Raw genomic sequence first — 23,086 nt, 5'->3', positions numbered from 1 at the left:
GCTGAGAGGAGTGGGTTTCCAGCAAAAAGTGTGTGTTTAGACCCTACATTTTATGGATCTGTCATATAACCTAACCCACATTTTCTTCAGAGAGAGAGATAGCCACTATACTTTAATTTACACTGACATGTCTTGTCTTTGAAACACTTTAGAGGAAACAACAGAAACTTTAGGAGGAGGAACTCAGGCATCCCTCCAGCTACTATTTCAAGCTAAAACGAGGAGATGGCCGTGAAATAAGCCAACGTTGTACACAGGGAAACTGTGCTGACAGGGCTACGTTCACAAGACAAACGTTGCAAAAATAATGCGGACGTGATTCCTTATTGTACATGTCAGAGAGGTATATTCTTATCTGAACGTTCCACAACGTTGTTCCCTGCTGAATGCTGCCCTGGTATTCTGTGCAGCAGGCTGGCGGGAGCCGTTGTTCTCTACGTCTGTTTGTTAAGAAGGATTTAACATTGAGGCCTCGGCCGACCGGCCCTCCTCTGACACGCAGGTCACAATTTCATGACAATAAGTAAGCAGCCAGCCAGCCTGGCCAGCTAGTTCTTGACAACACCAGCAGATTATAGAAAAAAACATGGGATTCATCCCATTCCAAAGCCATTCTGGCCTGACTGAATATAGACAGATCCCCACTCACTGTTACTAATAACACATATGGGGTTAGAGTGAGTAGGAGTAGGAGGAGAGAGGGGAGAAATACCTATCAAACAAACAGCAAGAGGCTGACGAAGAACAGAAAGCTAAGTTGCTATTTCTTCTGTGGCCAATTTGCATTCCTTTTCTCGATCCAGTTTTTGTACAAAATAAGAAAATAGCCCCTGCGTAAATGACGGGAAACCTCTAAACCTTAATTTACATAAACAGATATCACATCTGCTTTACTCTGTCAGGATCACATCTGCCTCTCTCTCCCTCCCCCTCTCTCCCCCCTCTCTAGTCTTTTCCTCTAGCGCTGAAGGGGAGCAAACAGGCATCTGGTTTGCATCAAGCGTTCCTAACGACCTTATGTCTCTCATAGTCCACCACAGCCAAGAGAACAGGAGCAATACTCTCTCTGGAGTCAGTCAGAGACAAACACACAAACAAAGAGGTGCACAGACCAAACCTACTATTAATGTAAGTCACAAACGTAACCAACAAAAACACACATAGAAACAACACTAAAACTAGAATTTCAACAACAACCTGGGAAGTGGATGTGGCCATGAGAGGAGAGTGAATGACAGCCAGTCCATCCTCAGAGGGAGGGAGGGAGGGAGGGAGGGAGGGAGGGAGGGAAGGAAGGAAGGAAGGAAGGAGGGAAAAAGGAGTGAGGGAGGGGTGTAGCAGTGCCGTAGGGCAGAAAAAGAGAGGGAGAGAGCTGCAGCTAGCAAGCTATCACAGGAGAGGAAACGTTTGAATTGTCTCAAGACTACACCCAGCAGGCAGGCAAGCAGCCGACACAATAAGAGCCAGGGAGGGGGCAACCTGTTTCCACTGACTGACCTGGAAGGAGTGTGGTACTTTTACACACAGTTTCCACAGTCCTTACAGCAACCCATTAGAAAGCATTCTTCCCTGACAAAGGAGGGTCAAAAGACGGCCTGTCTCCTTCTTTCTGCAGCAAGTAACCTACATGTTGAATGGCGACCCCTTATAACATTCCACTCAATGTGGAAAGTGCCTCTTCCACTTATCTTCTCATTTGAAATACAGACTGTCGAATTAAACTAATAAGCATTTTCACCCAAACAAATCAACATTGTTTTCAGTGTGTGTAATTTCTCTCCATATCAAAATAAGAGGAGCAGTCCCGGTCAGATTAGCAGCTAATAGGTCAATGCACCGCCAATTAACTCCATGGCTCTTAATTCCAGCCTGTTAACTGGCTGTTGTGTGAGGTGGGAGGTTGCTAGCTTGCGTGTGGTTGGCCGGCAAGAGAGAGAGAGATCAGAGAGAGAGAGAGAGAAAGACCAGAGAGCAAGGGAGAAAGAGAGAGAGAGAGAGAGAGAGAGAGAGAGAGAGAGAGAGAGAGAGAGAGAGAGACAGAAACACAGTAGCCTGGCTCAGACTCAGGTTTATGTGTCCCTCCCTTTCCCGTTTGGCGGAGGGGGCCCAGATGAGCTGACCTAGCAGGCAGAGATCTTCCACAGGCATAGACAGGACCACACTACACAGCAGAGACCTCTCAGAAGAAGCTCCCAAATCACACACTCCACTCACACTGCACTGACCACTAGGGCAAGGACGATACCAGTATCGCGATACTCGTTACTATCGTGGCAAGGTAACAAAACACGAAGCGGATTGAACTTCTTTAGGAAACAGCCCTAATGTTAGAAACAAACCTCATTATGTTGTCATTCAGAGTCAAATTTATTTTCCAAGCTATACTACACAATATTTTACATACAGCAGATTTTTAAAGGAACAAATAGTTACTGGTAGCGTCACAGCCCTACCGACCACCTGCACACACCTCCCCTGACACCAGTGTGTGTGTGTGTGAGATCTCTCCAAGAGCCTGATGACACAAGACACATATATACGGAACAGGGCTGCGGGCAGCTGTGCAAAAATTTAGGAAATCTAAACTTCCGGAGGACCTATCATCCTTTCACTCCCTCCTCTCTACCTTCTCTTCCTCTGTATCCGCTGCTAAAGCCACTTTCTACCATCCTGTGACTAGTGAGGTCTGGCCGCCCGACAACCTGCCCGATCGACCCCAACCCCTCCTCCCTTCTCCAGACCATCTCTGGAGACCTTCTCCCATTCCTCACTTCCCTCATCAACTCATCCCTGACCACTTGCTCCGTCCCCTCTATAGACCTGTATCCCTTCTTTCTTCTCTTTCCAAAACACTTGAGTGTGCTGTCTCTGATCAACTTTCTCGTTATTTCTCTCAGAACGATCTTCTTGACCCTAACAAGTCAGGTTTCAAGATGGATCACTCAACCGAGACTGCTCTTCTCTGTGTCACGGAGGCTCTCCGCACTGCCAAAGCTGACTCTCTCCTTGGTTCTTATCCTCCTAGATCTATACGCTGCCTTCTACACTGTGAACCATCAGATCCTCCTCTCCACCCTGTCAGGGCTGGGCATCTCAAGCTCTGCACAGTCTTGGATTGCATCCTACCTAGCAGGCTGCTCCTACCAGGTGACGTGGAGGATCTGTGTCTGCACCACATACTCTCACTACTGGTGTCCCCCAGGGCTTGGTTCTAGGCCCTCTCCTCTTCTCTCTATACACCAAGTCACTCGGCTCCGTCATATCCTCACATGGCCTCTCCTATCATTGCTATGCGGATACCTGCCAGGCACTCAACTACTTTTCTCCTTCCCCCCTTCTGACACCCAGGTGGCGACACGCATCTCTGCATGCCTGGCAGGTATCTCAACTTGGAGGTTGGCCCACCACCTCAAGCTCAACTTCGACAAGACGGATCTGCTCTTCCTCCCAGAGACCTCTCCATCACGGTTGACAACTCCACAGTGTTGCCCTCCCAGAGTGCAAAGAACCTTAGAGTGACCCTGGACAACACCCTGTCATTCTCTGCAAACATCAAAACAGTGACCTGCTCCTGCAGGTTCATGCTCTACAACATCCGCAGAGCACAACCCTACCTAACACAGGAGGCGGCGCAGATCCTAATCCAGGCACTTGTCCTCTCCCGTCTGGACTACTGCAACTCGCTGTTGGATAGGCTCCCCGCTTGTGCCATCAAACCCCTACAACTTATCCAGAACGCTGCAGCCCGCCTGGTTTTCAACCTTCCCATGTTCTCTCATGTCACCCCGCTCCTCAGCACACTCCACTGGCTTCCAGTCTAAGCTCGCATACACTACAAGACCATGGTGCTTACCTACAGAACAGCAAGAGGAACTGCCCCTCCCTACCTTCAGGCTATGCTCAAACCCTACACCCCACCCCGAGCACTCCGTTCTGCCACCTCAGGTCTCTTGGCCCTCCCACCCCTACAGGAGGGCAGCTCCCAGTCAGCCCAGTCCAAGCTCTTCTCTGTCCTGGCACCCCGCCCCCCCCTTCTAGCTTTGACTCTACTGATAGCTACGTTATTGTATGTACTTAAATGTACTTTCTATGCCTGTGATATGTGGTTGTCCCACTTAGCTATCTTAAGATGAATGCACTAACTGTAAGTCGCTCTGGTTAAGAGCGTCTGATAAATGACAAAAATGTAAAATGTAAATGTAAATATACTGCAGAGATACAGCCCCCACACACATGTGCACGTGTACACACACACACACACACACACACATACACAGGTGTTTGTGGGCCCATTCCAGCAGTGTTTGTTGGTGCTAAGAGATTAATGTAAGAGGGCATGGTTTTGGAGGTGGTCAGTCCCTCCAGCCACAGGTCTCTATGCTCTCGTAATTAAAGCTGCAGTCAGTAGCTCATTTAACACCCAGATTAATGTCTTGTGATCCATAGGCCTCCAGGGGATTATTCCTTCCAGGCTAGGCAGAGGAGCTTTTCCTCCCTCTTTCTCTGTCTCGCTTCACCCCCTCCTTCTCTCCTTCCCACTCTTCACATCCATCCACAAGCAGCCAAGAGAGATGGACCAGTGGTGGTGCTGCTCAGCTCCACAAAGTCTCTCTTACTAATGAATGAACATTTCCTGAGCAGAGTGAGGGGAAAGGAGCACATGTGCGCCTAAATTGAACAATTTTGGCGCACACAAAGACATTTACTTTTTCTAGGCACACTAGTGCTCCTAAATTAAAATTAAAATATTTTGGCGCATATGCAAGTAAAATGGTCGCACTGTAGAGCCCTGTGGCCGCGTCCCTCCCAGTCCCCATCCTCATCTGCATTGCACTGCGCCAGGCCCACAGCCCCCCAGCCAGCCATCAGAGAACAGGGAGGGAAGGGGAGGGGGTCACATTCAGGAGATTAGCCCTGGAAAATGGATCCCAAAGCACAAAAGGCATCAACCCCCCCGATTCTCTCTCTCTATCTGAAAAGTCAACTACAAGCCAGTCGAGTAGATTTATCCGTTTACTCATCTCAGAAGCCTTTCACGGCTGACACAGAGAACAGGGTCAAACCGAAGCGCTCAGAATCTTTAGCCTGGGTTAATAGGGAATATTGCTCACCAATGATCTTAGATCCACATCAACAGCCCTGCCGCTACAGTTCTGCTGCAACCACAACCAACCTTAATCCAAACAACCTCAAGCAAGCTTAGCGTAATTGAGAGCGGCTACAGCTTGGTTGTGTTCAAATTGTATGCAGAACATCTGGGTGGGCAAACATACATGTTTTTCCTCAGGTGTGGCCAGATAACAATAGAAAGCCTTTCGGATATGCGTTGAGATAAGCTTGAACTACTCCATCTCACTTAATCATGTAATGTTTATCAATTATATCCAGAGGGAGGAAAACTGACACTATGAAGGCAGTTGCACTTGTCAAGTGAAGTCTTAGACCGTTTTCACATTCATGATAGCAAAGGGAAATACTGTTGTGTCGCACACGATACTCGCCCGACAGTTGTCCCCCTCCGAGCACGTCAGCGTAAACAGAATTGTCTCGTTGAGCTCAACACTCCTACAGTATAAATGGTAAAAGCAGAGCAATGTTTTTGAAACAGCTGAAATTGTTTTACCTGAAATTGCATTAACAGCCTGTTACATTCTGAAATTGTCGCAGTAGCTGCCGATACTAGCTCAAAATGTTGAGATATGTAAGTCAACATTTTGAGATAGTAGATCATACAAATATAATATGTTTTTTTCATTTGTAACATTGTGCTGTGATTTCAGAGATGGCACCAAAGGTCCCAGAGTTTTTCCTGATCTGGTAGGCTAACCTAACAAGGTAAAACTCTGGGTATGACAGTAATAAATAATTTGTAAAAAACGGTTATATATGGGCTATGATGTGACCAGATCTTTCTAATCAGGTCATATGGTTAAAAAAATATATTATCCTGGAAAAACCCCTGGCCCTAGGGAGGATGAAAACATTAAAATCCTAACAAACAAATCATGAGGCGAATCAGTCTAAACAATAGTACTTTGTCCCTCGTGTGCTTAGGCAAATGCCAGCTCACCACACGTTTGTCGGCGGCCCTGCTGTGCGGATCTCTGTGACGTGGATAGATGGAAATCGCCACACAATGCCAAAATGAAGAAACATAACCTATATGTATGATCTATATGCATGTTATTTTTGGGTGGCGGGAATGGGCTTTTATATAAAACAGCTCAACATCTCAACTCCCTGGTGAATTATATCCAAGTTTTCAGTCGCAATTTGCTTTTACCACATGTAGGCTAATGATTTGCATGATATTGATAAATATGAAGCATGGGTTGTTGTAATGTTGTATGGTAGACCCACTGCAATTTTATATTCATATTAGATGGGTAATCGTTCATTTTTGATAGGCTAACGTTACTTGATGAAGACACATTGTTAGCTTTAGCTAGCAGTAACTCTGTGCTTTTGTCTTTTTACATTTAAGTCATTTAGCAGACGCTCTTATCCAGAGCGACTTACAAATTGGTGCATTCAACTTAGGATAGCCAATGGGACAACCACTCCCCTTTTTTTTCCATGGGGGGGGGGTAGAAGGATTACTGTTATACTATTCCAGGTATTCCTTAAAGAGGTAGGGTTTCAAGTGTCTCCGGAAGGTGGTCAGTGACTCCGCTGTCCTGGCGTCGTGGGGGAGCTTGTTCCACCATTGGGGTGCCAGAGCAGCGAATAGCTTTGACTGGGCTGAGCGGGAACTGTGCTTCCGTAGAGGTAGGGGGGCTAGCAGGCCAGAGGTGGATGAACGTAGTGCACTCATTTGGGTGTAGGGTCTGATCAGAGCCTGAAGGTAAGAAGGTGCCGTTCCCCTCACAGCTCCGTAGGCAAGCACCATGGTTTAGTAGTAGATGCAAGCTTCAACTGGAAGCCAGTGGAGTGTGCGGAGGAGCGGGGTGACATGAGAGATCTTGGGAAGGTTGAACATCAGTCTAGAAGCTAAAATGTAATGTACAGATGAGAAACTAAACCCTGTAATTGTCTGGATATGCTTGTGAATTGTTGCATTATCCAAGAGTGTATTATTGTTTTGTTGCAATAATTAAGAGTGTAATATAATATAATAATATAATATGCCATTTAGCAGACTCTTTGGACTTACAGTCACGCATGAAGAGTTGCTTGCTTAACATTAGCTAGTAGGTAGCTAGCTAGTTGAATAGTTTGCAATGCTTAGCCTCCTGGCTAGTGGCTACTATGACATTTGCGGTACTTTTGAAATGTGAAGCAAGAACGTCAACCGAAAGCTCTCTCAGCTTGTTACATTCACGTCGTATGTATGTGTGTGTGTGTGTGTGTATGTGTGTGTGTGCATGTCAAGCCCATTTCAGTTTTTCCCACTCAAATCAAAACACTTCACCGGTGATTGTCATTTTTCATAAGGAGAAAAAGACAGTAAAAAAGAACACACAGTAAACTAGGTCCGCAGCATATAAATTGTTTGAAATCATACGTCCTTGAGCAACTGGCACAATCAAGATGTGCTCCTTGAGATATTTTTGAGTCGGTAGGAAAGAGGCTGACAAAAACAACAATATCTGCATATAATGTTTTTGTCTTTCCCACAGATCTAAGAGATGGATGTATTTTCACCAGATGCCTCATTCAATCTGAGGGGCAGCCATCTTCACAGGAGTCAGGGCAAGGAAGAGAAACAAAGACCTGACCTGCAGACAAAGTGAAAACTTTGGCTTGCTCTGCCCCTCCAGGGTACTGAAATATGCCCTTGGGAGCTTGGCGCTGCACTGAGAGGTGCACATCAGAGCTGTTCTGAATAGTAAAGAATGGGCAGGAAATGTCCAAAGACTTTGGCAGAGCCAACAAAAACTAACAAGAGCAGAGCTATGCCAGCAGATTGTTAGTGCCACACACATCCATACTAAAATAAAGCCTTCGAGAGCGAAGCTAAATTAAGCCCATCTCCTTCCCCTCAGTCCCTACAAACATCCAAAACAACGTGGTTGTCCGTCCGTTAAACAGCAGAGGGACCAATGAAAGACAAGTGCACTTTCCTCCCTCCCTCCCTCCTCTCTAGAGATCTGACCCAACATGCAGTAATAACTGAATGCGTGTGCTGCTCAGTTGTGGCGCCCCAGGGAGCACAATGGAGATGACTGGGCTGATAAGAGATCCTGCTCTGCACAACAGACAACTCTCTTCCTTTCCCTTTAAACCTCCACACAGAAAGCTCATATTAGGCTGTTTTACATGAGTAAAATGTGTAGTAAGATCTATCTCCCTTCAACATCCGATTTGCACATTTTATGTTTACAATATCCTTACATTAGCCTTGGATGTGGTGTGGCCAAAGCCACATTCCTGCTTCGTGTGTGTACAGCTATTAGCATACCGTAAATACCATAGTATATAGACAAACAAAATAAGGATAGCAATTCAAACTATACAGGAGCTTCTCATCTAAACCATATTGCACATAATGTTGCACACTTGATTATTGCAAAGATTCACAATTGGGTGGACACTTTAAAAGCCTTTAGTTTTCAATTTGGCTAACAGAACAACATGCTGTTTTCCGGTATTAAGGTAATGAAGGTACTTCTTGCAGGGACATGGGGTGTCAGAGAGCCATTGTATTTACACTGTACCACAAATCAAAATCAAATCAAATGTATTGGTCACATACACGTGTTTAGCAGATGTTATTGCTAAGTCGCTTTGGATAAAAGCGTCTGCTAAATGGCATATTATATTATTATATTATATTATATATTGCGGGTGTAGCGAAATGCTTGGGATGTGTCCCACACACTACCTACAGCGGTCGCTTGGGAAAGAGATTTCAATCTAGGTCTTTTTACACTACAAAAAGTTTTCTGGGCTTCATCTGCTTGGGAAACTTTTTCAATTTCATCAGAAAGACGGGGAAACACACTGACTGGATGGGAGCCATGATTGCAAAGTGGAGCCTGCAGCCTGCAGCCTGCAGCCTTGGAGTCACCTGCAGCTGTGTGGAGGCTGGAGCGGAGGGAGGGAACAGGTAGGGAGGGCTGGTAATGCCCAGGGGAGAGAGAGGGAGGGAAAGACGGACAAAAAGACAACGCGACAGAGAGAGAGAGACTGCCATACGAGGCAGGCCCACTGGGGCCTGGCAGAGCAGGAGGGAGGGATGGAGGAGAGAAAGAGGGAGGGAGAGGGGGCACACGAGTGGCAGGCCCAGGAACCAGGGAGAAATTCACCACCAAACAATTACCCTCCCAGACAGACAGACCTCTGGTCCTAATTTCTATGCAAAAAAGATCAGTCGTTCTTTGAGGGCGGGAAAAAACCCTGCTGGCATTTATCTGTGGAGGATGCCCCTGGATAGGAGAGAGACTCCACCACCGGCTTCTGGGGGCGAGCGGGGGGGTTGTGTGTGGGGGGGGGGGGTGGGGGGTGGGGGATTTGCATGAGAATAAAAACACTATGCAAGCCGTTTAATTTAGCAATCGCTGCCGTTCGCTTGCTTGGAATATTTTCTGTGCATGGCCAGAGGAAGATTAGAATTGGTTTTCTCAAATGTTCTGATAAAGAACAGGGTAATTTGTCCCTCTCCGACACGGGGAGAATAGTGCAGGGCCTAGCTAGCAGTCTGTTCCCCTAACCCCACCACCTACCCCCCACTCCCCTACCCCACTGCCCTCTCTCTCTGTGCTCCTTGAATGGTGATTAAGTGTCAGCCGTTAAAAGATATCTCTCTCTCTCTCTCGAAGGGATTACTGGCCCACTGGTTTACACAGAAATGGCACTTGCTCAAAATTAAAAGACTTTCACAGGCCGTTAATCTAATGAGTGTGGAAGGGGAAAAGGAGCCGCCGCCATTTCTGCTGCCGACATGAAAGAATATAACAGATTTTCATGTTTACCACCAACATTGCAATAAGGGGGGGTAAAAAAATGACAAACAAAAAAGTGCTTAACATTTCCAGGGATTACCCCAATTTGACTTGGACGGTTTGACTGAGCGAAAGGTCAAACCCATCAGCCACTTGCACAGAGGGAAAAGGGCAAGGTGTTAAGCAGCTGACAATGGCTGGTGGTGGCATTCCAGATGACTGCCGATGGATCGGCCAGCCCGATCACTGCTACTAAAACACACACGTTGTCACCATTTTCTGTGTGTTGCTTCACACCTTCACGCCCAGGAGAGGCTCCAATGCATCATACCACCACTGTCCACACACACACACACAGTCCATTTAATCCTCCAGCCCTGCAGGTTATTACCGGGGCCCACCAGGGCTGGATTGGCTGCCATCACGCCTTTTAGCTTCCACTTCCAACCCACTTCAGGCACAACGTGTCATAATGAAGGAGGGCCACGGGCCGGCTATGTGTGTGTGTAGGTGTGTGTGTCACGGCTCAGACTTAGGAGTTCAATCTCCCCGCCAGAGAGCATGAATAAAGATGGTCTCCGTCCATCCTCCACTGCTGCTGCAGAAAAAAATAAATGATGCGAGGATGGAGGGAGGGAAAAAAGAGAAGACAGCGCACCAGGCCAGACCTCCATGATGTGTTAGGCTTGTTTCTGCATCGTTGCTCCTGCATACTCAATTTTTCACAGAAGTCATGAGGAGGAGGAGGAGCTCCATTTCTCTTCCCCTCTTTTCTATCCTCTTTTTTAAATGGGAAGATGCGATAAGCTTTCTTATATAGCCTCGGCGACACGAAGTGCAGGGCGCTGCTTTATCGTGTGCTGGAGGGCGGAAGGTGCTTAGATGCCATGATAAGGCTCACAGTGCGCGCACACACACACAGAAAAAAATGGTGTTTGCTCCAAACAGTGGGAGTTGACCTGCAGGTGAAGGCTGTTCTCAGCCAGGCTGGCTGCTTGTCATTTATGGGATGAGGGGGAAACTAAGGGAGCTAACTGGTTAACGCTATCACCTTCTAAGCTCTCACTTACAGTGAATTGATCTCCCCAGAGCTCACAGCGTCAGTCAGCCTGACAATCAACCCCTGTCCTGAACCTTGTAATATTTTACATTATACAACCAGCTGTCACGGTTTCGGCCGAGGCTGCTCCTCTTCCTTGTTCGGGCGGACTTCGGCGGTCGTCGTCTCCGGAGTACTAGCTGCCACCGTTCGATGTTTCTTGTTCTTTTGGTTTTGTCTGTTCATAACACCTGTCCCTTATTTGTGTCTTGATTGTTCCCCTTATTTAGTTTGTTTGTTTGGGTCAGGTGTTATGCGTGATTGTTTATGTCAGCCTGCCTCTTCGAGTTTGTTCTCTCGTTGTGTTGTATTACGAGAGCTCGCACTGTGTGCGCTTTTCCTTGTTTTCTCGCACTGTGTATTTCGTGCGTAATTGTTCGCGCCACCCGGTTGGGTTGGCGACTTATACTTGTGTTTGGACTTAGTAAAGTTCTGTTGACGTCCTCCTGGTTTCCTGCGCCTGATTCCTATCATCCACCTACACCATTCTGACACCAGCACATTAACTATCATCATTATCACCACAGGCTTAGGTATTGCTCTGAGGTCTGCAGCACTCAAGAGGCTCCTTTTCACAGTCTTTTACAATAATCACCCATTTAACCAGCTCTGTAACCTTAGATGAATGCGTAAAAAGGTTAATTGAAAGAAACATGAATCCCTCATTTATCTCTTGTGAGCAGCAAAGGCAATCTGAAACATGGTCTGAGAGGGCCTTTGCTGGGACTGTATTCTTCAGTCTTATATTTATCATTGTTTCATTCACCTCTCACTTTCCCCCCTGCTGCTCCCCTTATAGGGCATTCCATCGGGGATATACTACTCCCCTCCACAGACATTTTACCCTGCCCCCACCCCCCAATGGACATTTATAATTGTTACAGTTGTAAATATGTATATATTATTAATATTATTTGTATTATTGTTTCATTCACTTCTCTTTTTGACCTGCACTGTTGGAGCTCAGAGCTTAAGAATATCACTGTATCCTGCAATTACATCTGTGACCCTGTGTATGTGACTAATAAACTCTAAAAATATATACAATGTATACAAAGTATTTGATCCCCTGCTGATTTTGTACGTTTGCCCACTGACAAAGAAATGATCAGTCTATAATTTTAATGGTAGGTTTATTTGAACAGTGAGAGCCAGAAAAACGCATGTCAAAAATAAATTGATTTGCATTTTAATGAGGGAAATAAGTATTTGACCCCCTCTCAATCAGAAAGATTTCTGGCTCCCAGGTGTCTTTTATACAGGTAACGAGCTGAGATTAGGAGCACACTCTTAAAGGGAGTGCTCCTAATCTCAGTTTGTTACCTGTATAAAAGACACCTGTCCACAGAAGCAATCAATCAATCAGATTCCAAACTCTCCACCATGGCCAAGACCAAAGAGCTCTCCAAGGATGTCAGGGACAAGATTGTAGACCTACACAAGGCTGGAATGGGCTACAAGACCATCGCCAAGCAGCTTGGTGAGAAGGTGACAACAGTTGGTGCGATTATTCGCAAATGGAAGAAACACAAAGGAACTGTCAATCTCCCTCGGCCTGGGGCTCCATGCAAGATCTCACCTCGTGGAGTTGCAATGATCATGAGAACGGTGAGGAATCAGCCTAGAACTACACAGGAGGATCTTGTCAATGATCTCAAGGCAGCTGGGACCATAGTCACCAAGAAAACAATTGGTAACACACTACGCCGTGAAGGACTGAAATCCTGCAGCGCCCGCAAGGTCCCCCTGCTCAAGAAAGCACATATACTGTACATGCCCGTCTGAAGTTTGCCAATGAACATCTGAATGATTCAGAGGAGAACTGGGTGAAAGTGTTGTGGTCAGATGAGACCAAAATGGAGCTCTTTGGCATCAACTCAACTCGCCGTGTTTGGAGGAGGAGGAATGCTGCCTATGACCCCAAGAACACCATCCCACCGTCAAACATGGAGGTGGAAACGTTATGCTTTGGGGGTGTTTTTCTGCTAAGGGGACAGGACAACTTCACCGCATCAAAGGGACGATGGACGGGGCCATGTACCGTCAAATCTTGGGTGAGAACCTCCTTCCCTCAGCCAGGGCATTGAAAATGGGTCAGCCAACGGTACCCCCCCTGCAACTCTGCAACGGTACCCCCCTGTATATATAGCCTCCCTACTGTCACTTTATTTTACTGTATATATAGCCTCCCTACTGTCACTTTATTTTACTTCTGCTCTTTTTTTCTCAACACTTTTTTGTTGTTGTTGTTTTATTCTTACTTTTTTTGTTTAAAATAAATGCACTGTTGGTTAAGGGCTGTAAGTAAGCATTTCACTGCAATGTCTGCACCTGTTGTATTCGGCGCATGTGACCAATACAATTTGATTTGATTTGATTTGAGCCTCGAAACCTTAATGACTTGGAGAAGATCTGCAAAGAGGAGTGGGACAAAATCCTTCCTGAGATGTGTGCAAACCTGGTGGCCAACTACAAGAAACGTCTGACCTCTGTGATTGCCAACAAGGGTTTTGCCACCAAGTACTAAGTCATGTTTTGCAGAGGGGTCAAATACTTATTTCCCTCATTAAAATGCAAATCAATTTATAACATTTTTTACATGCGTTTTTCTGGATTTTTTTGTTGTTATTCTGTCTCTCACTGTTCAAATAAACCTACCATTAAAATTATAGACTGATCATGTCTTTGTCAGTGGGCAAACGTACAAAATCAGCAGGGGATCAAATACTTTTTCCCCTCACTGTATAATACAATTAAAAATATATATATAAGCCAAAGCCATCACACAGGCTTAGTACTGCTGTTTGAAGTTATTGGACCATGGCAGGTATTCTATTCCGGTTAGCGTGTGTGTGTGTGTGTGTGTGTGTATGAGCGCCCACTCCCTCTATCCTCAGTCTCACCTGTAAGTTCGTGATGGATCAGCTCGGCGAAGTTAGGGTCGTCCCCCCACCAGAAGAGCCAGAGCTCCCTACGTCCGGGCCTCTGGCTCCGCCGCCACACGCTCAGCACGTCCGCCTTGAGGCAGCGGCTGAAGCTGCACAGGATGGGGTCCTCCTCGGTCACCGGGAAGAGGATGGGCGCAGAGGTGGGGCCCTGCCACACGTACCGCTTCCATTTGATCCCAGTCAGGTCAGCCTGGGAGGGAGGGAGGGAGGGAGTCAGCCACTGCAACAGCCACAGGAGCCAGGTAACTGTGGGTAAATATTTGAACACTAGAAAGGCCAAGGGGATCATTTTGAAATTGCCCCCCTCTGTCCTTTTCCTAAATAAGTCTATTTAACACACGTACTGCATGTTGTTAGAATTTCGATATCACAAACAGAATGTGTTATAAGCAGTTTTAAGAGGAAAAGTGACTTTTTCAAATCCTCCTACATTGTCACATGCAGGTAAGACGCTTCTATATAGTATCAGAAAGAGCAGATTCTGAGGTTTTCCAAACCATCTATCAAAATTGAAGAGATGAGCTCTATTTCAAAATATCACTTTTTCCAAGCATTAGACAGGTGAGCACGTGGCAACAGATAGCCTACGGTACTGGCCCACGGGGGGGCCAGTATGAAAAATTAAATAATGTATGCACTCACTAACTGTAAGTTGCTCTGGATAAGAGCGCCTGCTAAATGACAAAAAATGTTTTTTTTAATGTAAAAAATGGTAACATAAACTAATGAAAATGCTAGCGTTTAAAAATATTTTTTCATATTCTAATGTTACCCAAGACCTTCATAAACACCAAAGTATTATTTTTCCAATAAACACCAAAGTATTAATTTTCAAATAGCATACATGAAATGTAAACGGAGTATACAAAACATTAAGAACACTTGCTCTTTCCATGACATAGACTGACCAGGTGAAAGCTATGATCCCTTATTGATGTCACTTGTTAAATCCACTTCAATCAGTGTAGATTGAGACAATTAAGACATGGATTGTGTATGTGTGCCATTCAGAGGTTGAAGGGGCAAGACAAGAGATTTAAGTGCCTTTGAACAGGGTATGGTAGAAGGTGCCAGGCGCACCGGTTTGTGTCAAGAACTGCAACGCTGCTGATTTTTTCAAGCTCAACAGTTTCCCGTGTGTATCAAGAATGGCTCAACACCCAAGGGACATCCAGCCAACTTGACACAACTGTGGGAAGCATTAGAGTCAACATTGGCCAGCATCCATGTGGAACGCTTTCGACACCCTGTAGAGTCCATGCCCCGACGAATTGAGGCTGTTCTGAGGGCAAAAGAGGGGGGTGCAACTCAATTTTAGGAAGGTGTTCCTAATGTTTGGTATACTCAGTGTATTTATTAGACTGTTAGAATGTTAAGTCAAAATTACTCCCCATTGGCCTGAAGGGGGGTCCAAAGAGGACAGGCTTTTCTAGTGTTACATTAAACGTTTAAAGAGCAAGCATTAATTATCCTTTATGGAGCCTCCACCTCATCAGGAGAAACACATATGACAAGGAGACACACAGGCAGGCAGCCACAGGAAGAGAAAAACAAAGAGAGGAAAGGGAGAGGGGAAAACAGAGAGATCGAGGAAGAAGAGAACAAGATAGAGGGGGGAGAGAGAGGAGAGATATCGGAAGGAGAGAGATAAAGGAAGATGTAGAGTGGAGGATAGATTAGATAGATAGATAGATAGATAGATAGATAGATAGATAGATAGATAGATAGATAGATAGATAGATAGATAGATAGATAGATAGATAGATAGATAGATAGATAGATAGATAGATAGATAGATAGATAGATAGATAGATAGATAGATAGATAGATAGATAGATAGATAGATAGATAGATAGATAGATAGATAGATAGATAGATAGATAGATAGATAGGAGACCTAGAGGAAAGGCTTCAATATAAACAGAAAGAAACATTTCTAAAGAGCGAAGCAGCAAAAAATAGCATTGCCTTGTTTTTGTTCCAATTGTGTGCACTTTAGCTTCAGGTGCTTTCAATCTCAACATGAACAACATGAACAACATGTTCAATGCTCTGAGAAAAAAACCTCCCTAATGCTTGTAAATGGGCTCTGACCACCTTAATCCTTTTTAATGATGAGTGCTTTGGGGAGTGTGCTCTGTATAAACCAATGCTGTCCGGCTTTTACAGAGAGGGGGAACACAACACAGAGAAATTCATAGGTTGTAAATCACTGGCAGCAGCACAGGGTACTACAGGGTTATGAAGTGTTAAGGCAGGAACATTACGCTCCACTGCTACAGCTGCCTGCTTACCCCTGGCGGCTGGCTGAGGCTCATCAGACAGCAGGCCCTACGTACGTACAACCAGTCAGCGCTTCCTGGGTCCATGTCCTACACTGAGGCTATACACTGTCTCTCACACACACACCACCCACCTCCGAATACATCATGCCTTCCAGTGTCTTAGGCTTACACTCAGTGCCCATGTCATACACTGAACGACTGCAAAGACCAACACTATCATCACAACCTATGTTGCTATATTGCCTTACAGTACTTCTCTTGATGGAGCTGGCCCTCCTATCTATCCTGGCAGCACAACTGATTTGCGTGAACTGGGCCTTCTACAGATTCTTGAGGCGGGCTATTTTCCGCTGCCAGGCGATATGTTCAAGTTGACAAACTGTCACTTTGACTTTGTTAGAAATAGACAATTACAATGAAATTGGCAGGTACATTTCAATCAATTGAAACACTATGAGCGTGAGCGAATGATTAAGCATGGTTGTGGTAGCGGCGCAATAGTCTTTAGCCTAGCCGGGGATAAGCTGGGAGATTTGTGGTGGGGGGTGGTGTTGTCAAAACAGAGCGCTCTGTGGTGTCAACTGGACCCAAGCTGGACCACAACAACAAGTTAGTTATCCATTATAACATGGCAGCCAGGAAGGCCATAAGCTGGCCACAGTGGCCAGTCAGAACGCCACAGATATCAAAACGCTACAATGATCTGACTAGAATATGATGAGCAACTGTAACTACTATGAGCAATTGTAACTACTATGAGCAACTGTAACGACAAAAATATAGATTTATTTTTTAAGAGAGATTTATACCAAATATTGAAAGCGAAGCAGGCTGTTGAGTTTAGTGACACAATCTATCAAAATTTACAAGATATGACTATAAATAAAATAAAAAAGACTTTCCTCAACACTACTCTTTCCCACGTGTCCCTACATATGTTTTTCATTGTTAGGATTTATTATGATTGGCAGGAACACCAACTCCCAGCCTCTTCACACATTACCAATTCATCAAGCAACATCATAGCAAATATCTCACATCAGGAATCTTGCTCAAGGGCATTCAAATGCTGTTCCAGACAAGACACTATTCACAAGCCCATGTTCATTTATCATATAGGCCTATAGCCTACCGGTACATCAAGTATGAGCTGCTGTACTACTAAACTCATGACGCTGTCTTTCAAAGATAATTCGTAAAAATCCAAATAACTTCACAGATCTTCATTGTAAAGGGTTTAAACACTGTTTCCCATGCTTGTTCAATGAACCATAAACAATTAATGAACATGCACCTGTGGAACGGTCGTTAAGACACTAACAGCTTACAGATGGTAGGCAATTAAGGACACAGTTATGAAAACTTAGGACACTAAAGAGGCCTTTCTACTGACTCTGAAAAACACCAAAAGAAAGATGCCCAGGGTCCCTGCTCATCTGCGTGAACATGCCTTAGGCATGCTGCAAGGAGGCATGAGGACTGCAGATGTGGCCAGGGCAATAAATTGCAATGTCCGTACTGTGAGACGCCTAAAACAGCGCTACAGGGAGACAGGACGGACAGCTGATCGTCCTCGCAGTGGCAGACCACGTGTAACAACACCTGTACAGGATCGGTACATCCGAACATCACACCTGCGGGAGAGGTACAGGATGGCAACAACAACTGCCCGAGTAACACCAGGAACGCACAATCCCTCCATCAGTGCTCAGACTGTTCGCAATAGGCTGAGAGAGGCTGGACTGAGGGCTTGTAGGCCTGTTGTAAGGCAGGTCCTCACCAGACATCACCAGCAACAACGTCGCCTATGGGCACAAACCCACCGTCGCTGGACCAGACAGGACTGGCAAAAAGTGCTCTTCACTGACGAGTCGCGGTTTTGTCTCACCAGATGTGATGGTCGGATTTGTGTTTATCGTCAAAGGAATGAGCGTTACACCGAGGCCTGTACTCGGGAGCGGGATCGATTTGGAGGTGGAGGGTTCGTCATGGTCTGGGGCAGTGTGTCACAGCATCATCGCACTGAGCTTGTTGTCATTGCAGGCAATCTCAACGCTGTGCGTTACAGGGAAGACATCCTCCTCCCTCATGTGGTACCCTTCCTGCAGGCTCATCCTGACATGACCTTCCAGCATGACAATGCCACCAGCCATACTGCTCGTTCTGTGTGTGATTTCCTGCAAGACAAGAATGTCAGTGTTCTGCCATGGCCAGCGAAGAGCCCGGATCACTATCCCATTGAGCACATCTGGGACCTGTTGGATCGGAGGGTGAGGGCTAGGGCCATTCCCCCCAGAAATGTCCGGGAACTTGCAGGTGCCTTGGTGGAAGAGTGGGGTAACATCTCACAGCAAGAACTGACAAATCTGGTGCAGTCCATGAGGAGGAGATGCACTGCAGTACTTAATGCAGCTGTTACTTTTGATTTTGACCCCCCCTTTGTTCAGGGTCACATTATTCCATTTCTGTTAGTCACATGTCTGTGGAACTTGTTCAGTTTATGTCTCAGTTGTTGAATCTTGTTATGTTCATACAAATATTTACACATGTTGTTTGCTGAAAATAAACACAGTTGACAGTGAGAGGACGTTTCTTTTTTTTGCTGAGTTTAGATTATTCCTTTCACCAGTATACTACTACTGTTGCTGCAGTTTCTGTTTCAGAAACTCCATCCACCAAGCCCTCTCTCTCTCACGATGGCAGACATAGTGGTGTGAGGAACTACCTGACACCTGCATCTTGCAGAGAAACATCTGTGCTGCACGGAAATAAAAGGGAGGGAAAAAATTGTTAAGTGTGAAACCAGATCCTCCGCAATTATAGAAACTGACTGTTTCTGAAACGGGTGGTGCTTGGACTGTAAGCCTGCATATATGCCCGTCTTACTTATTCTTCTTCAGAAATTTATTTTCATCACACAATCCATTCTTTTGATGACAGCTCTGAATCTTTTGATGACAGCTCTGAATTGTTTTTATGTTTTTCTCTGTCAATGTTAGGCTTTTCAAAGCCGTGGAATGGCCGCTCTCCCTGTCAAAGATCAAGTCCAAGCTTTCAATCCATAAACTAGGCTATTCTCTGCAAATACTATGTGGCAATCTTCCAGAGGCAGATTGCGCCGGCAAGAGTCTGTGTGCCTTCTGCGGTCAATCAATCAATCAATATTTTAAAAATATAGTCTACATCTGAGTTACAGTCTGAATGTGTCAGGGAAACCTGTGTGTTTCCTTCAAACTGACACGACTAGCTGAGTGTTAGTATAATGCTCAGGTATGTAGGCAACTGTGTATGCAAAATGTCCTCCCACCAGTAGTGCAAGAACCAGGGTCGAGTTAAGTTTCCCTTTTCAGATGCCGAGGCCATCAGGGCAAACCACCATAGCGGCTATAGGGGAATCTGAGGGCAAAGCCATTTGACGGACTCAGAAAGTTGATGTAAAATCTGTTTGGGATTTGCGGGTTACGACCCCTCCTTTCGTCAGATGCTCAGCTTCGCTCACCTTCCCTCTCACAGCTCAGAGCTCCAGGTCCCATTGTGGAACACACTAAGTGCAACAGCTGCCTTCCCTTCCCTTGCTTTCCCTTCCTGACATTCCCAATGCACATGCAAACCTTTGCACTATCCTGCCAACTTTTTGTAAACAGTTACATATCGCAATATTATTTTTGGACTATATTATATCAATATTTGACTCCAAGTATTGATTTGTAAAAAGTGTTTTGCTACTGTAGGTAGCATTAGCTAGCGCTAGTTGGCTGTACCTGATGCAAAACTCCAGTATTTTTCATCATAAAGCTTGTTCTCCATCATCTTTTTAAATAGTGAGCCAGCATGTTTTCAGCACTTTTGTATATATTGCCCTGAATGATCAAAACTTGTTTTCTCATGCTCTCTCTGCAGCAGACATATAGTGAGCAAGATGTTTGGAACATCAAATCGCATTACATATAGAATTGTGAGAATCGCAGCAAGTAAATATCTGTTGCTTTTTTCTGTTGTTGTGTTTTACATTTTAATATGTGATCTTGTCTTTATGTACTTTGACTGCTGCTAAATGAATTGCCTCAAGGACATTAAAGTTTTCTGAATCAGAGACATGCAACAGTTGAAGTTGCTCAAACCATCCCTGAGCAGACAGAGAGACACCCCACCACCACTACCAGCATCTCTCTGTCACGGTCTCACCGTCCCGCTGCAACACATGAAACTAGTCTGTTTGCATCTTGGAAAACTCGGGAGAAATGCAAATCCACTTGGTCTGCTCTCTCGTCTCGTCCAGCCTTTCCATCAGCACAACATTTGTCTGCTGCAGTGTTGGTTTTTGTTCTAATCCTGCCCGGCTCTAAATGAGTTTGATGAGTGTTACAATTACAATCTTCTACCCAAGGCTGAGAACTTATCTTGACAAGAGACATAGTCTAGCAGGGCCGTTGTGGCGTGACTATTGATTTATGAAAATAATGTGTTATAAACACATACCAACTAATCTACAAACAAACTTCACCACCCAGAAATGTGCAAGCAAAAGCCGCTTAACTTCAAAGACAAACGAGAATTGCAATAAGACTCCTGAGAACTATTAGTTGTGGGAAAAGTGCCAAGCTGTGTTCACTGCATTCTTTCAGCCTAAAACCACAATGTCTGTTCAGTGTGTGAGCTCATCTTAGTCTGCAGTAAAATATCTCCCTGCTATTGCAATACAGCAACCAGTCATTCACTACTAGCCTGTCCTGTTCATTCAGCTCTACTGTCAAATGCTTTGGAAAAGGACGATTCATGTCCATCAATATTTATCTATTTAACCTTCGTGAAGGGGAATTGTTCACATCTGTCATACAGTACATACTGTACAGGAAAAATACTATGCATTGCTGGAAACCTATAGTTGGTGCACTACTGAGAAGTTCTTAGATTGGTCTAGCTAGTAGTAGGAGTGCAAAGGACAAGAGGGGACGTCTGAGCTTTTTCCTTGAGTCTATTAGGTACTTTTGGTTGTGTATTTATGATAGCTATATAATTCAATTGTTTTACGACTGACTAGCAACAGTATCAATCAGCACTATGAGAACTAAAACACACAAATAAATACACAGATAAAAAACAAAACAGTGAATCGCATTAATATGTCATGAAAAATGTATTCAACTTGAAAACTTGCTAGACAGGAAGTAAGTACTAACGTACATTCTAAATGCACTAACAATATCCAAGAGTACATTATTGTTTATTAATATTTCAGCCTCTTTTAGGTGTGCGCGAGCCAAGAATGTAAACAACAAATGATTGGAAAGCAAACTTGACAACTTCAAAGGAAAAGTATGTAAGCCCGCAAATAGGCTACAATTTATCAGTATCTAAACTCTTCATTGGCTACTTAAAAGAAACAACGTAACAAGCAATGTATCTCCACAACTACACCCGCACACTGACAACAACAACACGATAGAACATGGAAGTTTAAATTAGAAGCCAATGTTCACGAGCATTTACTTTCCATGATCGAATGCCAAATGTTTCTGCCATTTAGCTAGTTTGGTATTTGTGCAAATGAACAACATTGCAAGCTAGTTAGCAGGCTAGCCAACTGCTTGGGTTTATTTTTAGGTCACATAAACATGCTGCACAATGCATGCGATAAAAAGCATAACGATACAGAACGTTACTTCAACCAAGTAAACAACTAGACAAAAAATGTAATCATGCATGGTATTCAACGTTGCTATAGATAGCTAGGTAGCTAAGATGTTTATCATCACCACACGTTACATTAGTTGCACTTTTATTGCCTAAGACTCTCAGGGCTGGAATGCATTGAATATGATCAAACTGAACATTTATGATTGCAAACAGCATGCATGCAGCTGCAAGTGACAGATAACACTATTCTTCTTTAATCTTGCACAACTTCACAGTATGCAAATACACATTGCCTTAGTGCATGATGTTTGAATTGCAGTGCTCCGCAGGCCCTGCCTGCTTTTCCATTGCTGTGGCTACTAACGTTAGCTCGCTCTTTTCAGCTAGTTAAAAATGGCTGCTTTTCCTTTAGTTTTAAATCTCTTACCAGACAGAATAGATTGGAGTGGCAATCCTCCAAGCTGGCCCCGTTTGGTACAAAACAAGAACTCATCCTTTCACAGCGAGATCGAACATTCCATCATTTCAGTTTCCGGGGAAATAAAGACCGATGTTCAAATGTATTTTGCAAGATGTATAATAAGGTAATGAACGAGAATTATTTTTAAACAATTGGCTGGAGAATGTTATTCAATAACACTTCGAATGCTATTGTCCGCCCCAAAATAAAAGCAGTTAAAATATCGTCTCCACAACCTCTCTATCGACCTCTTGAATACACATTAAGTAAAACATTTAAACGGACCGAAAAATGCTCTTAAAACAAAAAGAAAAGGAGAGCAAAGAAGCAACTCTCCCCCTCCCCCTTAGCTTAAAACGGTTTTTGCTAAAAACGTCACTCTACTCCATCACCATCAAAATCGATCTAAAAACGAATAACATCCTTAAAAACCAATCAGAAATTGGCATATGCCTATCTCTACGGTAATTTTAACCATAATTTCTGTCTCTGATCCTTCTAGTTCCATTTGAATTCATGGATTCCTTTCTTTAATGGCGGCCACAGGGAGAACTCTGCCTCCAAAAGCCTATTGGCTCATTGTGGTCATGAGGGGTGTAATAACACTGTAACGGATGGGTATTGCCGCTAGGCGAGAGCAAGAGGCGCTACTGAGCAACCAGATTCTGTTACTAATGATCAAACGTTTAAATTTACCGACTTTCACAGTGCACCACCTAGTGCATACACAAAGAAATGTATCCATTCCTTGCATCAACATTTACATCATACGG

General features: G+C 44.6%; 1 protein-coding gene across 1 annotated transcript in view; it reads right to left on the bottom strand.

Moving 5' to 3' along the window:
- The window catches only part of LOC311135611 (mediator of RNA polymerase II transcription subunit 13-like), a 104,662-nt gene extending 81,836 nt beyond the window's left edge, over positions 1-22,826 (bottom strand). Inside the window, exons 1-2 of the mRNA XM_084169624.1 lie at positions 22,281-22,826; positions 13,887-14,121 (exon numbers count right to left, since the gene is read on the bottom strand). Of these exons, the coding sequence (XP_084025750.1) occupies positions 13,887-14,121; positions 22,281-22,346 (301 nt within the window). The 5' untranslated portion in view covers positions 22,347-22,826. The remainder of the gene's footprint in view (positions 1-13,886; positions 14,122-22,280) is intronic.
- Positions 22,827-23,086: the final 260 nt, after the last annotated feature.

Source organism: Coregonus lavaretus, assembly GCF_964263955.1.
Source record: "Coregonus lavaretus genome assembly, chromosome: 10".
Taxonomy (NCBI): domain Eukaryota; kingdom Metazoa; phylum Chordata; class Actinopteri; order Salmoniformes; family Salmonidae; genus Coregonus; species Coregonus lavaretus.
This window is presented reverse-complemented; position numbering and strand designations above follow the sequence as displayed.